Below are 15991 nucleotides of genomic sequence, written 5' to 3' on the forward strand. Positions count from 1 at the left end.
TTGATATCAGACTTGACCAAGCCTTTTGCACTGAGGTTTTTTTTTTTTTTCATGCAATGTACATTTTTAGATTTATTTATATTGGTACATGGAGAGCTAGTCCAATCGGTTGAACTCCCATACAGCAGCCCACTGTGTCAGTGAACACAGAGTTTTTATCCATTGCCCTGCTAGCAGGTACTCAGATTGTCCCCAATTATTCCTCTGCTATAGGTCCATAGTCACGTGAATTTCTGAAACCCCAAAGCTCTGAAAACCTGGTGTGTTTTGTCTTTCTTTCCTTTGTAAGTTTGGGACAAACTCATTTGGTGGCAAAACCGATCAAACAGGATGTGTCGATTTAATTATACTCTTCAACATTCTTGGGATGAAGAGTCGTATATTTCATTGCCTTAATGGGTTTGATTCCGTGTCGCTGCCCCAGACCCTGGTGGGATTTAATATCTAATGTAGTCTGAGCATCAGATGGCCTTCCTAACAAATGTTCTAAATTCTGAAATTCAGCTCCCCTGTGGGACTTCGGGTATGAAATTGTGGACCTCTGTAAGGCGTGTGTGTTTACCCGTCTCCTGGCTACGTGTGGGGAGCTCCTCACTGTAGCACTGAATGGATTCAGGCAAATGCCTCCCAGGGCAGCTGCCCTATTCACACTCCCACCAGCAGAGGATGTGGTTCCTCTCTCCCTGCACGAACACCAACACGATGCTCCACTTGGCTTTGGGGGAGGGGGTAGGCTCATGGATGACTATCCCTTTTTAAAATACATTTTTGAAAAAAGAAAACTTTGGGAGTTCCCATTGTGGCTCAGCAGGTTAAGAACCTGACTAGCACCCATGAGGATGAGGGTTCAACCCCTGGCCTCGCTCAGTGGGTCAGGGATCCGGTGTTGCCATGAGCTGTGGTGTAGGTTCCAGATGAGGCTCCTCCTGCATTGCATGGCTGTGATGTAGGCTGGGCTGCTGTAGCTCCAGTTCCACCCCTACCCTGGGAACTTACGTGAGCTGCAGGTGTGGCCCTAAAAAGAAAAAAAAAAGAAAACTTTTAAGAGTTCCCATTGTGGTTCAGTGGGTTTGGTGGCGTCTCTGCAGTGGCAGGACGCTGGTTTGATCCCTGGCCTAGCACAGCGAGTTAAAGGATCCCTCGTTGCTGCAGCTGCGGTGTAGGTCACAACTGTGGCTCAGATCTGATCCCTGGCCTGGGAACTCCATAGACCCGGGTGGCCAGAAATGAAAAGAAGACGACGACTTTTACATTTGAGAATAGTTTTACAGAAAAATTACAAAGATAATAGAATTCCTGTACGCCCCACACCCAGTTTATCCTATTAAGATATTACATTAGGATGTATCAATGTATATTAATATATAAAGTATGTTCATGTATAATAGCATGATATATTCATCAGTGTACAATGAATGAACCAGGACTGATATTGTAACTATCTACAGCCCGTACTTTGTTTAGATTGCCTTAGTGGTTTTTTCTTTTCAACCACTCCCATGGCATGCGGAAGGTCCTGGTCCACAGATCAAACCTGCCCGACAGTCGTGACCCCGGCCACTGCAGTGGCAATGCCAGATCCTTAACCCCTTGCACCCCACTGGAATGCCTAGATGTCCTTCGTTTTAACCTAGTGCCCTTTTTCTGTGCCAGGGACCCTGTCTAGGACACTGCATTAACCCTCAGTTATTGTGCCTACGTAGGCTCCTCTGGGCTGTGGCCGTTTGTCAGACTTTCCTTTTCCTCGTTTTTGATGACCCGGACCGTTGAGAACGGGGCAGGCGTTTTGTAGAATGTCCTTCAAGTGGGGGTGTGTCTGGCGTTTCTCCTGGTCAGACTGGGGGATGGGTTTGGGGAGGGAAACCCCGGTGGCAGAGTACTGTTCCCTGCACGTTGTGTCAAGGGTGCCTGCTGTCACTACGATTCATTGCTGTGATGCTGCCCCTGGTCACCTGCCTGAGGTTGTGTCTGCCAGGCATCCCTCCTGTACAGTTATCTTGCCCCTGTTTCCACACTCTGCTCTTTGGAGGGAAGTTGCTATTAAATTATTTTTCCTTAAAAATGTTTTTACAAATCTTCTTTTGTTTCATACATTTTTAAACCATGTAGATTCTTATGTCACATTCTTCATTCCATTGTGGTGGTACAAAAATCACTCATGTAGAAGATTTTTGGGAGGGGTAATCAAGAGAACATGATCACTGGGAGTTCCCACTGTGGCTCAGTGGTAATGAACTTGACTAATATCCATGAGGATTCGTGTTCAATCCCTGGCCCTGCTCAGTAGGTTAAGGATCTGGCATTGCTGTGAGCTGTGGTTTAGTTTGCAGACTTGGCTCAGATCTGGTGTTGCTGTGGCTGTGGTGTAGGCCCACAGCTACAGCTCTCATTCACCCCCTACCCTGGGAACTTCCATATGCCATGGGTCTAGCGCCCCCCCCCGCTCCCCCCCAAAAAACATGATCACTGGTTGACCCTTGAGCTGGACTCAGGCAGTGGGAACCTCTTCACTCCTTCCCCATCCTTGTAATGTGTGCTCTGCCTACTGTTTCCACAGTGGGTGCTGTTTTCAGGGACATGGCCTTGAGAGAGTAAGGTGTTATTGAAACCATCTGGACAGTGTACGTGACTGAACCCAGTTAAGGTTTCTGTATATACTTCTAAGATTCAGGCAGGTGGTTGCCGAGATCTACTGGTCTTCTGGCTGCCTAGGGCAAGCCTCGTAAGTAATTTCCCTTGCTTATTAAACATACTACCTACCAATACAAAGCTGGCTGCCTCTTTCTCAAGTCTCTCCTTGCCCTGTGTGTATGGGGGCTAGTTTGTGAACCAACAAAGATCTATTCAAAGTATATATGTAAAAAATAAAACAAAGTATAGAGTAGACTAATAGGTATACATGTGACAAAATAGGGAACGTTATTGATATGAATTCCATATTGCAACTAACCTTTGAGAAACTACAACCTGTCAAATTTTGGTTTAGTTTCCAAGAATAATACTCACATTTATTTGAAAAGGCAACTAAAGTACTGTTTGTGTGAGACTGGGTTTCTTATACTTCAATCAAAACAACATATTGCATCGAAGTGAATGCAGCAGATATAAGAATCTTGCTGTCAAGATTAAGCTAGACAGTAAAAAGATCTGCAAAAATTTAAAAGGATGCTGTGTTTCTCATAAACTTTTGTTGCTTTGAAGAACCTTATTTCTTGATGAAAATGTGTTAACATGTAGTGTGTTTTTATGGTTATTAAAATGCCTAAATAAATATTAATTTTTTCTTAGTTTTAATTTCTAATATGGTAACTACTGATAAGCATAGTCCACTCCACATAATATACTGAAGATTATTTATTTTGCCTTTTAGGGCTGCACTGAGACATATGGAAGTTCCAAGGCTAGGGGTCGAATTGGAGCTGCAGCTGCTGACCTACACCACAGCCACAGCAATGCAGGATCCGAGTGGCATCTGTGACCTATACCACAGCTCATGGTAACACCGGATCCCTGACCCAATGAGCGAGGCCAGGGATTGATGGATACTAGTTGGATTTGTTTCCACTGCATAAACAGGCCATAAAAGGAACTCCCTGAAGACTCTTTAGAGTCTTCAGTAATTTTTTTTTTTTTTTTTTGGCTGCTCTCAGCATGTGGAAGTTCCTGGGTCAGGGATCAAACCCTTGACACAGCAGCAACTCCAGCGACAACTCAGGATCCTTAACCCGCTGCACCACAAAGGAAACTCCTTCAACAAATCTTAAGAGTGTAAATGGGTCCTATGTTCGAAAAGTTTCAGAACCACTGCTCTAGGACAATTTATCCGAGCTTGACTATTTACAATTCATTAGAGTCCATACACTATGAAGATATGTGTTAACTTGCAGATTTCAGGCCAGTAGAGATGCAAGTCATCTCTATCCACTAGAAAAGATAATCCACATCATTTTGTAGGACACCAGCCAGCTTTGTATCCAACCTGGCAATCTTACTGTTTTTTTCAAAATGTTTATAAATACCCAGTTTCTCCAAAAGCTTCTCCAAACACTGGTTACTCAGTTAAACTGTATAAATTTTTGACATGTGTTCATTATGTATTTGTCGGAGGGTTATGTTTTCTGTTTTAAGATTATGCTTTGACACACACCTAGGATACATATACATGCTGTGCGTACGTATACTATGCATACACAGGGACATACCACACACACATATACGTATAGGTCTTTTTCACAGGAGAGCACACCAGATGATTCTGCACCTTGCTCTTTCCATTTAATATTCGCGAATGCACTCACTTTACATTCTTTTGATTTAGGCACATCACAACGCATTTCACCCACGGCTCTGTCATTAACAGGGCACATACCACCCGCACGCTGGCATTTTCCTCTTCTGACGCGCCAGCAAAAGGCTCTCGGCTCGTGTTGTCCCGCCCGTAACCTGGGGCTCAGGACACCCAGTCGGGAACGGGCCCGCAGACCAGGTGACAATGCCGAGGATCAGGTGACACTGCCCACACTACACCTCTTCCGCCCGTTGCCAACATGGCCGCCAGGCGCCCGCAGCTCGGCCGCCCCAGGCTTTCCTGCGCTTCGCGGCGCACAGCGGCCCCTCGGCGACAGCCCCAGTCCGCCACGGCGCCCTGGGGGCGGGGCCTGCGGCAAGTCCCTCCGGCGCAGCCGGGCTCAGCCCCACGGGCGGGGGGGCGGGGGGAGAACCAGCGCGGACCGGAAGTTTCACGGGCGCGCTGGCAGCCGGAGCCGTTATCGCAGGGCACCGGAAGTGGCCGTAGGCCGGCGTCCGGGCCGCGCCCGCAGTGAGTGAGCGTCCCTCCGGCCGGCGACGCCATGGAGCCCGGGGCGGCCGAGCTATACGACCAGGCCCTGCTGGGCATCCTGCAGCACGTGGGCAACGTCCAGGACTTTCTGCGCGTGCTCTTCGGCTTCCTTTATCGCAAGACGGACTTCTATCGCCTGCTGCGCCACCCGTCGGACCGCATGGGCTTCCCGCCGGGGGCCGCGCAGGCGCTGGTGCTGCAGGTAACGCGCGGCGGGCAGGCGGCTCCGGGTGGGGTTGGGGGAGCCGTGGCAGCCCGCCCCCGCCCCCCGCCAGCCCGTCCCCCGCCTCCCGCCAGCCGAGTCCCCGTAGCTCTTGAACCCGCGGGAGCCTAAGAGCCCCGCGAGCCGCCGCTCTCTGCGCTCCCGGCCGCCGTTCATCCTCTGGCGCTCGGACCCGCCTCCTTGGGCCGCGGCTTCACCCGGGAGGCCGATGGAATATCAGATTACTCCTGCGGGAGAGGGGCTAGCGCTCGAGTAGCCTGGTCTGACACTGGGTGCACTTGGGCATCAGAAGCAGTAGATGCTCAGGGTCCCGGTGTCTCCTGCAGCGCGTAATCTTTCGATGTGCCAGGGCCTGCCAGTTAGGAAATAAAAACAGTGCAGGCTGGACGCGGGAAGGCGGTGGTGGCACAGAGACCTGCACACCCTACCATGGAAGAGTAGAGGTGGAGCGGAGACTGTGGTTATTGATGGGTGTTGTCCGCTTGTTTGGAATGTGATTTCTCAGGTCAAAGAAATCACAGTCATGGTAGTAGTTAATAAGTTTACGTTGAGTATATCCCAGGTTAAATCAATCGTATGTTCGAGGGGCTAGTAATACTTGTTCCCTGAAGTTGACTGGGTACGCGAATGTAATAAACAAGAATTTATGTGCGGATTGTATTTATACTCTCAGCTGCCACAGGCGTTGGTGGTGCACTGGTAATGTGGTTGGTTAAATACTCGTCTTTCTTCTTGGGCTACTGATGCTATAGTTAATGAGATAAAACACAAGTGACCAAGAACTATGCAAGGCCAGTTATGTGACAGAGTCCATGAGAAGGGAAGGAGCAGAAATAACGGTTTGAAAATGAAAAGTTTAGTAGGGGAGGCGGGACTTTGATGGGATTGAAAGCAGCTGCTCAGGCAAGCATTGAGCTTGTTTGTGGGAACCTGAGATGGTAGACACGGCGGTGATGTCTTCTCTAGCACTTTACAGTTTGCTTTTTTTTTTGTCTTTTTGCTATTTCTTTGGGCCGCTCCCGCAGCATATGGAGGTTCCCAGGCTAGGAGTTGAATCGGAGCTGTAGCCACCGGCCTACGCCAGAGCCACAACAACGCAGGATCCGAGCCGCGTCTGCAACCTACACCACAGCTCACGGCAACGCCGGATCGTTAACCCACTGAGCAAGGGCAGGGACCGAACCCGCAACCTCACGGTTCCTAGTCGGATTCGTTAACCACTGCGCCACGATGGGAACTCTGCACTTTAAAGTTTGTAAAGTGATTTTGAATGTTCCTCTCTTGAAGTTTTGCCACAGCTTCAGGTTGGTCAGGTGCTGCTTTCCTCAGCGCTTGCATGAAGAAACAGAAGCGTAGAACGTTTGAGTCACTACCAGAGATAAAATGGTCAAGTGAGGGATGCGGTTGGTACTCAATTTCCAATCTTCAGCCTATTCCTCATCCTTTTTTTAGTGTTTAAGTGCCCTTCGAATGATCAGAGAGCTGTGTGTCAGAGACGGTTTTTAGCAGCCCCTTTTGGCAATGTCATGCTTTCATGGAAGATTCTGTGAAAAAGATAAGGTTGAATTTTATGTGGCAGATGAGGGTGCCAGTTCAGCAAGGTTAGGTGATTTGACCAAACTCATCATAGAACTGGAACTCAAAACTTCATCTTACTGATCCCGGATCTCTCTGTTGTATTATTTAACCAATCCATTGTGGGGTGGGAACACCTTTGTCGAGGGTGATCTTTTGCAGAGAGGATGTGAGGGAGAAAGGAGCATTTACTGAGCACCTAGTGTGTACTAATTGTTATGTTAACCTGTTTTGTACTCTAGGATGCTTTTTATTCCTAACAACCTGGAAGTTTGGTCTTTTCCCTTGTTTTACAGGTGAACTAACAGGGAATTCATTTATCTGGTAGCAGTATATAAGACGTATGCTGTGTTCCAGCCACTCTTAAAGGTTGAGACTTGGTGAACAGTTTAATAGAGTGGGGGTGGGGAGCAGGACAGAGAGAGCGTTGGGATGAGTTAGAGGTGATCCAAGGTTTCAAACCTGGGTGACTGCCATGATGCTAATGCATTCACTGAAGTGTCTCCTGAGGGTGGAGGGAAAAGCTTAGTTTTGGACAAGTTGAATTTGAGGTTGCAAACAGAAGTCCCTCCCTTAGGCGTTGAACTGTGGGACTGGAGCTGGTGAGAGAGATGGAGGGAATCTGATGGTCTGAAGGACGGAGAGGAGCTAAGAGTGGAGGATAGCCCTGTGGGGCAGGATCCCAGACGAGGGACGGCAGAAGCAAGAAGCTCTGTGAGTGGTCGGGGGGTGGAGGAGAAATCACGGGGGACAGTTTCCAGCAGAGAATTAAAAGAGCTGCGGTGGTTTTTGCAAGTTGTTCTCCAGTCATCAGCATTGCCCGAGTAACTTTAGAAGAGCAGGTATTCCCCCGGTGTTTTGGTTGGGAAGTTGTTCTTTTATCTGCAGAAGCATTTGGCAGGGGAGTGCTTGGGAGGGGTCTCTTTAGGACTCTTGTCAAGAGGGTTTGGGTGGGAGGGTTGGAGTGCTCCATTCTGGAAGTCAGAAATTTTCCACTGATGTTCTGGCCTATGAACTGTTGGTGAGGCTCACGCCTTCTCAGACTTTTCCTCCTAATTTTAAGGACTTTCTCAGTCTGGATGTACAGCTGGAAGGTCTTTCAGCAGGAAAGATGTGTGTGAAAATTGCATTCCACCCCATGATTTATGAGTATGTTTTAAGAAAACTGTAGTGTAGGATGTTTCATTCATTTCACTGGATCCTCTGTGTTTATCCTGGATCCGGTTTGAGAAGCCTGCTTAGGAGAGGCCCCCCATGAGAATCAGGAAAGCTGGTTCCATCTGTTCATCACCGAGCTTGTTGGGAAAACTTGGGAGAATCAGTCTCTTTGTCAGTTGAGAAGGTTGATTGCAGGTCGCGGACATCTCTTCCAGCTCCACAGTCCGGGATTCTGGAACGAGTGAGAGGTGAAGCAGGTGGCAGGTTAGAGGAGGCGGGAGTGCTCAGTAAGCAGGGCAGTGGGCCTCGCAGTGTGGCGAGGAATATGAGGCCTGCTTCCAAGGGATGACCCGGGGGTTTGGAGAGAGCCTTGCAGTTGATTTTTTTCTGGAGTTAAGATGAAGATCTGGAAGTCCCCGTGGTGGCTCAGTGGTAATGAGCCTGACTAGTAACCATGAGGGTGCGGGTTCGATCCCTGGCCTCACTCAGTTGCCATGAACTGTGGTGTAGGTTGCAGATGCAGCTTGGATCTGGTGTTGCTGTGGCTGTGGTGTAGGCCAGCAGCTGTAGCTCTAATTCGACCCCTAACCTGGGGACCGCCATATTCTGCAGGTACAGCCCTAAAAATAAAAAAAAAAAAAGATCTGGGGTGCCAGGAGGATGAAATGGCTCACGGCTCTGAGGGCAGCGTGTCTGGTGTTGGGTGTCGTAGACATGAACTTGAGACAAGTGCCTTGGGGACTCAGGTTCTCTGAAGAAGTAGAAGGAGGTATTGTTTCCAGCTTTCAGCCTTAGGGTTTTACTCACCTTGCTCTGCCCACATCTCCTTTCAGTGTTTGGTGTGCTTCCCGTATAATTTTTTACTTTCTTCTCTCACTGGCAGGACCTTGGGCAAGTTATCCTGTCCGAGCTTAGTTTGCCCTTATCTTTGAAACCTCAGTGCTGTCTTCCTCCGCATATTCAGGAGGTTTTTGAGAGTTTTTTTTTTTTTTTTTTTGGCCGTGTCTGCAGCTTGTAGCATTTCCTGGGCCAGGGATTGAACCTGCACCCCAGCAGTGACAATGTCAGATCCTTAGGGAGCTCCTTGGGAGAGTATTTGTAAGAACACTGACATAGTTCAGCATGTTAACATTTTTTTTTTGTTCTGTCCTCCTGCCCCGTGTACACAGCAGTTACTTAGCACCTGTCTGCATGCTAGCCCTTTGGAAACTGACTCCTACACACTTTAAAACATTTTTATTTTATTAAAACTATTTTAAAGAGCAGTTTTGTGTTCAGTGCAAAATTGAGGGGAAGGTACAGAGATTTCCCATATACCCTCTGCCACCCCCACGCCCCCAGCCTCTCCTGCTATCTGCATCCCCGCCAGAGTGGTGCATTGGTTACAACTGGTGAATCTACGTTGACACATCCTAGTCACCTAAACCCGAAGTTTACTTTAGGTTTCGCTCTTATGTTCATTTTACAGGGTTTGGGCAAATGTATAATGAGATGTATCCCTCATTGTGGTATCACACAGGGTATTTTTGCTGCCCTAAAAAAATCCTGTAGGCTCCACCTGTTCATTCCTCCCAACCCCCAACCTCAGGCAACCACTGGTCTTTTTATTGTCTCTAAGATCTTGCCTTTTCCAGGGAGTTCCCGTTGTGGCACAGAGGAAATGAATCTGATCAGTATCCATGAGGACACAGGTTTGATCCCTGGCCTCGCTCAGTGGGTTAAGGATCCGGCATTGCCGTGAGCTGCAGTGTAGGTCGAAGACATGGCTTGGATCTGGTGTTGCTGTGGCTGTGGTATAGGCCGGCAGCTCTAGCTTCGATTGGACCCCTAGCCTAGGAACTTCCATATGCCTCAGGTGTGGCCCTAAAAAGCAAAAAAATTTTTTTTGCCTTCTCCAGAATGTCGTATAGTTGGAATCATACATTATGTAGCCTTTTCAGAGTGGCCTCTTTTACTTAGTAATATGCGTTTAAGTTTCCTCCATGGCTTGTTAGCTCATTTTTTTTTTTTTAAATCGCTGAATAGTATTCCATTGTCTGGAGGTACCATAGCTTGTTTATCCACTCTCTTATTGAAGGATGTCTTGGCTGCTTCCGAGTTGCGGCAGTTGTGAGTAAGGTGCTGTAAATAGGCTGTGGACACGTTTATGTGCAGACACGTTTTCACCTCCTTGGGGTAAATATCGAGGAGCGTGGTAGCTGGACTGAATCCAAGGGTCTACTCCCACCCCCCTTTCAAGGCGGGTCTCCCAGCGTTCCTGTCTTCAGCTACTGTGGGAAATATTTCTTGATGACTGCCTTTTGGGGCTGCGACATTTCCTCCTGTCGTTCCCCGTGGAAGATGTGCCTTTCACTCAAGGTCTGATTCAGAGCCCCTTCTTCCAAGAAACTTCTGTAGCTCTCTTTCACCAGAAGTGCTCGTGTGCACCTTCAGTCTGACAGCACCACGTGTGCTCATCACAGCCCCGCTGTCAGAGTTGCCACGTGTGAGTCTGTCCTGGCTGCGCGTCAGGGTTTTGTGTGCCCTTGAACAGCGCATGCAAAATGCCAGTTTTTGGGTACTTTTTGGATGGAGGGTATCAGCACTTTTGTGGGTGCGACTGTGTCCCAGAAAAGATTAGTGACTGATGCACACACCAGTTCTTTGAGAGTGGGAGCTGTCGCTTTGAGTATTTGTGCTCCTTGCACCCTGTAGGCACACCATGGATGCTTGTTGAGTTCCCAAGCTGTCTTAAGACCACACCTTCCCTCAGCCCACGCAGCTTGGGAAGACGGCAGTCCAGTGAGCCCGCTTGTAGTTTGTGGATCCAAACTCAGCTAGTTCCCATCCTCTTGCGTCTGAGTTGTTGGTGCTTTTACAACCCTCAGTACCGACTGTGTTCTTTGCATTTCGGAGACTGTCTGGGGCTGTTAAAAGTGATGACATGTGAGACCACTTAGTTATGTATCCGTTAGACTTGGAAGTTGGGCTCAGAGGTGCATAGGTGTCGTGAGCCTTGGCTTGTGAAGATTTCACCTGTGTTGACTTTGGAGCTCCCTGTTAAAGATTGTTTTCATAGAGGCTTTTGGTGAAGCTTAAATGCATTTCCATTTTGCAGTGGGAATTTTTTTTAGTCTGCTGCATTTCTTTTCTTTATTTACCAGATTTTGCTGTGTTTTTTGCAGAGTGTAGTGGGCAGATGAGCTCATCGCTGGGTTGCTGTTTGATTTTAGGTATTCAAAACCTTCGACCACATGGCCCGTCAGGATGATGAGAAGAGGAGGAAAGAGCTGGAGGAGAAAATCAGGAGAAAGGAAGAAGAGGAGGCCAAGGCTGCAGCAGCTGCCACCGCTGAGCAGGAGCCCGTGCCGGCCCCGGTTCAGGAGGTGGAGGTCGACTCCACCGCAGACTCGGGGGCGCCTCAGGAACCTCCAGGCCCACAGGGCCCTGCGCAGGAAGTGGGCCCTGGCTCAGGGCAGGCGGAGCCAGCAGGAGCAGATGCTGGTGCTGCTGAGGTCCCCAGGGAACCACTGCCTCTTCCCAAGTAAGAATATCTACTTTGTAGCTTCTTTCTTTTTTCCTCCCTGGGAGTTTATTACAGCATATTGGCCATTGTGTCCTAAGCTCTGCAGGAGGACCCCTTGTTTGTTTTATGTGGAGTAGTGCGTATCTGCTAATCCCAAACTCCTTATTTCTCCCTCCTCCTTCCCCTTTGGTAATCGTAAATTTGTTTTCTGTGTCTGTGAGTCTGTTTCTGTTTGTAGATAAGTTCATTTGTATCATATTTTAGATTCCACATATAAATGGTATCATATGGTATTTGTCTTTCTCTGACTTACTTCACTTAGTATGTTTTCTAGGTCCATCCATGCTACGGTAAAGGGCATTATTTCATTCTATCTTAGGACCGAGTAGTATTCCTTTATATATTTATACGACATCTTTTTTTTTTTAGATTTTAAATTTAATTAATTTTTTATAATGGTTTTTATTTTTTCCATTGTAGCTGGTTTACAGTGTTCTATTTTCTACTGTGCAGCGAGGCGACCCAGTCACACATACGTGTATACATTTTTTTCTCACATGATCCTGCTCCATCGTAAGTGACTAGATGCAGTTCCCAGTGCTATACAGCAGGATCTCATTGCTTATCCACTCCAAAGGCAATAGTTTGCATCTGTTAACCCCAAATTCCCAGTCCCTCCCCCTCCCCCTCGGCAACCACAAGTCTGTTCTCCGTGTCCGTGATTTTCTTTTCTGTGGAAAGCGTCATTTGTGCCGTGTATTAGATTCCAGGTGTAAGTGAAATCATATGGTATTTGTCTTTCTCTTTCTGACTTCCTTTACTCGGTATGGGAGTCTCTAGTTCCATCCATGTTCTGCAGATGGCATTAGTTTGCTCTTTTTGTGGCTGAGGAGTGTTCCATTGTGTGTATGTACCACCTCTTCCTGATCCATTCATCAGTACATGACATCTTCTCTACCCATTCATCTGTCGAAGGACATTCCGGTGGCTTCCAGGTCTTGGCTGTTAGAAATAGTGCTGCTGTGGACACTGGGGCCAGCGTATCTTCCCGAATTAAGAGTTTCCTCCAGATATATGCCCAGGAGTGGGATTGCTGGATCGTGTGGTAACTGTTCTCTGTAGTGACTGCACTGGTTTACTCTCCCACCCACCGTGCAGGAGGGTTCCCTCTTCTCCACACCGTCTCCAGCAGTTATTATTTTTAGACTTTTTAGTGACGGGCATTCTCACTAGTGAGAGGGATACTTTGTTGCCATTTTGATTGTAATTTGATTTTCTGGTAATTAGCGATGATGACCATCTTTTCATGTGCCTGTTGGCCGTCTCCTCCCTCACGTTGGAGAAGTGTCTGACTACATAGGTTTTGTGCCCATTTTTTGATGGGGTTATTTGGGTTTTTTGTTACTGAGTTGTATGAGCCGTTCGTATATATTGGAAATTAAGCTCTTGTCTTTCACACTGTTTGCAAATATTTTCTCCCAGTCTTTAGATTGCCTTTTTAAAAATGATTTATTTTTTATTTTATTTATGTATTTATTTTAGGTGGTTTTTTTCGTTTTGTGTATGGTTTCCTTTGCTGTGCAAAAGCTTATTTGATTAGGTCCTGTGTATTTATTTTGGCTTTTATTCCTGTTGCCTTGGGAGAGCGACCTAAGACAACATTGCTGCTATTCACGTCAGAGGCAGCTTCTTTTTTCCTTGACATGTGGTTGGGTTTGTCCATAAATGGTTCTCACTTGGTAACACACTGACTCTGTCTCAGCAGTTAGTGAGCTCTTCATGTTTGCAAACTGCCTTACAGTGTGTGGGATGGGAGGTCAACTGGCTTCATTCTTTTCCCTTTTCTCTCCGCAATGACTAAGGTAAGGTAGTGATTTGCCCACAGTCCTACAGCCACTTAGAGCAAGAGCCAGAGTTAGAAGACTGAGCTCGTAGACTTAGGCTTTTCCTTGTGGAGGCTTCGCCTCAGAGTCCTGCCTCTGTTCTTTCTCTGCGGGAGCAAGTGCTGGGATGTCGGCCCACGTCCTCATGGTCCCACGAACCCTCGAAGAGGTGGTCTGACACAGGGCACTGTGGACCCAGAGTCCCCTCAGAGCCTGCCACTTAGTAAATATATTACCTTGAGCGAGCAGTGGCACTTCTCTTTTTCTTAGGGTTACACCAACGGTATGTGGAGGTTCCCAGGCTAGGGGTCGAACTGGAGCTGCAGCCGCTGGCCTGTACCACAACCATAGCACCTCGGGGTCAGAGCCGCGTCTGAGACCTGCACTGCAGCTGTCAGCAACACTGGATCCTTAACGCACTGAGTGGGGCCGGGGATTGAACCTGCAACCTCCTGGATACTAGTCAGGTTCGTTACCGCTGAGCCACAATGGGAACTCCACAGCATCTCTTTCTGTGTCTCATTTTTCTCCTTTGTAAAGCAGAAGTGATTATAACAGCACCTCTGTTGTGAATATTGAATGAACCAAGGGTCATGCAGCTACCTAGTGGTAGGGCTCGAAGCAAGTCCTGTGCTGGACTTGTCCTCATTTTTCAGGAGTTAGACTTTCCTCCCCCTGCTGGGTGATACCTCCCTGTGTATGAGCTGTGCTAGTGTCTGGAGGCGTGCTCCTGGCCAGCTCTGTTTTTAGGTGGATCTGCTTTCTTTGCTCTTCGGAAGGCCGCCCCCTGCCCTCTCCTGGTTGCCTCTCCCCCTCATCCCTTCTCTGTCCTAACCTCCCTCTGGTCTTCTCTGCCCTTGCACTCTTCTTCCTCTGACCTGTCTTGGGGACTCTTTGAATGTAGTGCCTAGCTAATGAAGCAAAGTGAACAACTTGGAGCGACATAAAATGCGGAGTAGGGGAAAGTAAATTATGTGGAGATAGGTTGGAACAAGACTGCAGAGTCTTAAGATCCAGGTTCGAAGCGAATGCGTGGAGGGTGCCCCAACTCCCGTGTTGGCCACGGGAGGTCAACTGTATGTGCAGAGGAAGGGCCTGGAAGGAAAGCCGGTGGGCACACGGGTGGAAGTGTGAGTGTTTTTCATTGCCATCATTGCCCCGACTCTCTTTCCTAATTTTTCTATAAAAGCATGCATTTTGTTTTATTAAAACTTTTGCATTCTTTTTATACTTTCTAAGAGCTTTATGAAAAGGGGGCATTTGCTTTTGATTCCTGAGTCATAGATGAGAACAGCTGCCTGTTGTTTTGTAGAGACCCAGTTTTCTATTCCTGGACCAATGAGTTGTGCTCTGGGTTAGAATCAGCGTTAGTTTTGAGAGTCCTTCCCTGGTGTAAGTATAGGCTGAAGACCTGGGTGTGTTCCAGGAAACCTTTGACTGTGCTGCAGGCCCAGCACTTCCAGGGACTGAACCTCCTTGGCCCACAGGTACTTACTGGTTTTCTGTGAACAAAACGGGAAGCTGTGGTCCAGGTCTCTCTAGTTCCATCTGAAAGGCAGTGTTGTCGCAGATCTAAAAAGGAACACGAAAGCCATTCTTTTCCTTGTTCTAGCTTTTGTGGCTCCCTCCAGTGCGTGCCTAGAATTGCTTATCCTGTAAACTGTGGATCTGGGGGTCTTTTAAGTAAATAACTTAAGGTATTTATTCTTTAGGTGACTACACAGGTGCACTGCTTTTCCTGGACACCCTGTCCAAAACCAGTTATCTGGAGTCTGGGTCTGAGATGGCCGAACGGTCGGTCTTTCTTTCTTTCTCTCTCTCTCTTTCTTTCTCTCTTTCAGTGGCTGCACCTGTGGCATATGGACGTTCTCAGGCTGGGGATTGAATCTGAGCCTGAGCTATGATTTAGGCTGCAGCTGTGGCAACCCACTGTGTATAGCTGGGGATCAAACCCAAGCCTCCTCAGAGACCCGAGCTTCTGCAGTTGGATTCTTTTTTTTTTTTTTTTTAATGATTTTTATTTTTCCCGTTACAGCTGGTTTACAGTGTTCTGTCAATTTTCTACTGTACAGAAAAGTGACCCAATCACGCATACATATATACGTTCTTTTTCTCACATGATCATGCTCCATCATAAGGGACTAGATATAGTTCCCAGTGCTATACAGCAGGGTCGCATTGCTTACCCATTCCAAAAGCAATAGTTTGCATCTATTAACCCCAGATTCCCAGTCCATCCCACTCCCTGCCCCTTCCCCTCGGCAACCACAAGTCTGTTCTCTAAGTTCATGAATTTCTTTTCTGTGGAAAGGTTTATTTGTGCTGTGTATTAGATTCCAGGTATGCAGTCGGATTCTTAACCCAGTGCCACAGCAGGAACTCCCTGAGATGGCTGATTTCTGATTACCTTTGCTTGCTACCCATTTGTTGGTGGTTCTGCCCAGTATTAGGTGATGGTGATGGCAGCTTCTCTCAGTATGCAGGCAAATCACACACATGCTTGTTTAATGTAAGCAGGTTCAGCATAGGCATTGGGAAAAAATAAAATAAGGTAATAAAAACGTGTGTATATTTTACATATGTATTGTCATAAGATAGTCTGTGTATAGAGTACAGTGATTTTTTTTGTTTTATTGAAGTATAGTTTACACAACAGTATAGTTGCCTCTATAGTTCACGACTTCGGCAGGTGCAGTCTGAGTGCTGTCACAGTCAAGACAGGTCAGCCCAAGCCCCAGTTGCCGCTTTGGAGTCAACCCCCCATGCCCAGCCTCAGCCCCACCAACCACAAGTTAAAGTTTTTGCAG

At 47.6% G+C, this 15991-nt stretch overlaps 1 protein-coding gene across 1 annotated transcript in view; it reads left to right on the top strand.

Moving 5' to 3' along the window:
• Positions 1-4772: 4772 nt before the first annotated feature.
• Positions 4773-15991, top strand: part of NUDCD3 (NudC domain containing 3) — a 70363-nt gene continuing 59144 nt past the window's right edge. Inside the window, exons 1-2 of the mRNA XM_047763878.1 lie at positions 4773-5042; positions 11009-11319. Coding sequence (XP_047619834.1) covers positions 4851-5042; positions 11009-11319 — 503 coding nt within the window. The 5' untranslated portion in view covers positions 4773-4850. The remainder of the gene's footprint in view (positions 5043-11008; positions 11320-15991) is intronic.

The sequence above is a fragment of the Phacochoerus africanus genome, chromosome 16, assembly GCF_016906955.1.
Source record: "Phacochoerus africanus isolate WHEZ1 chromosome 16, ROS_Pafr_v1, whole genome shotgun sequence".
Lineage (NCBI taxonomy): Eukaryota > Metazoa > Chordata > Mammalia > Artiodactyla > Suidae > Phacochoerus > Phacochoerus africanus.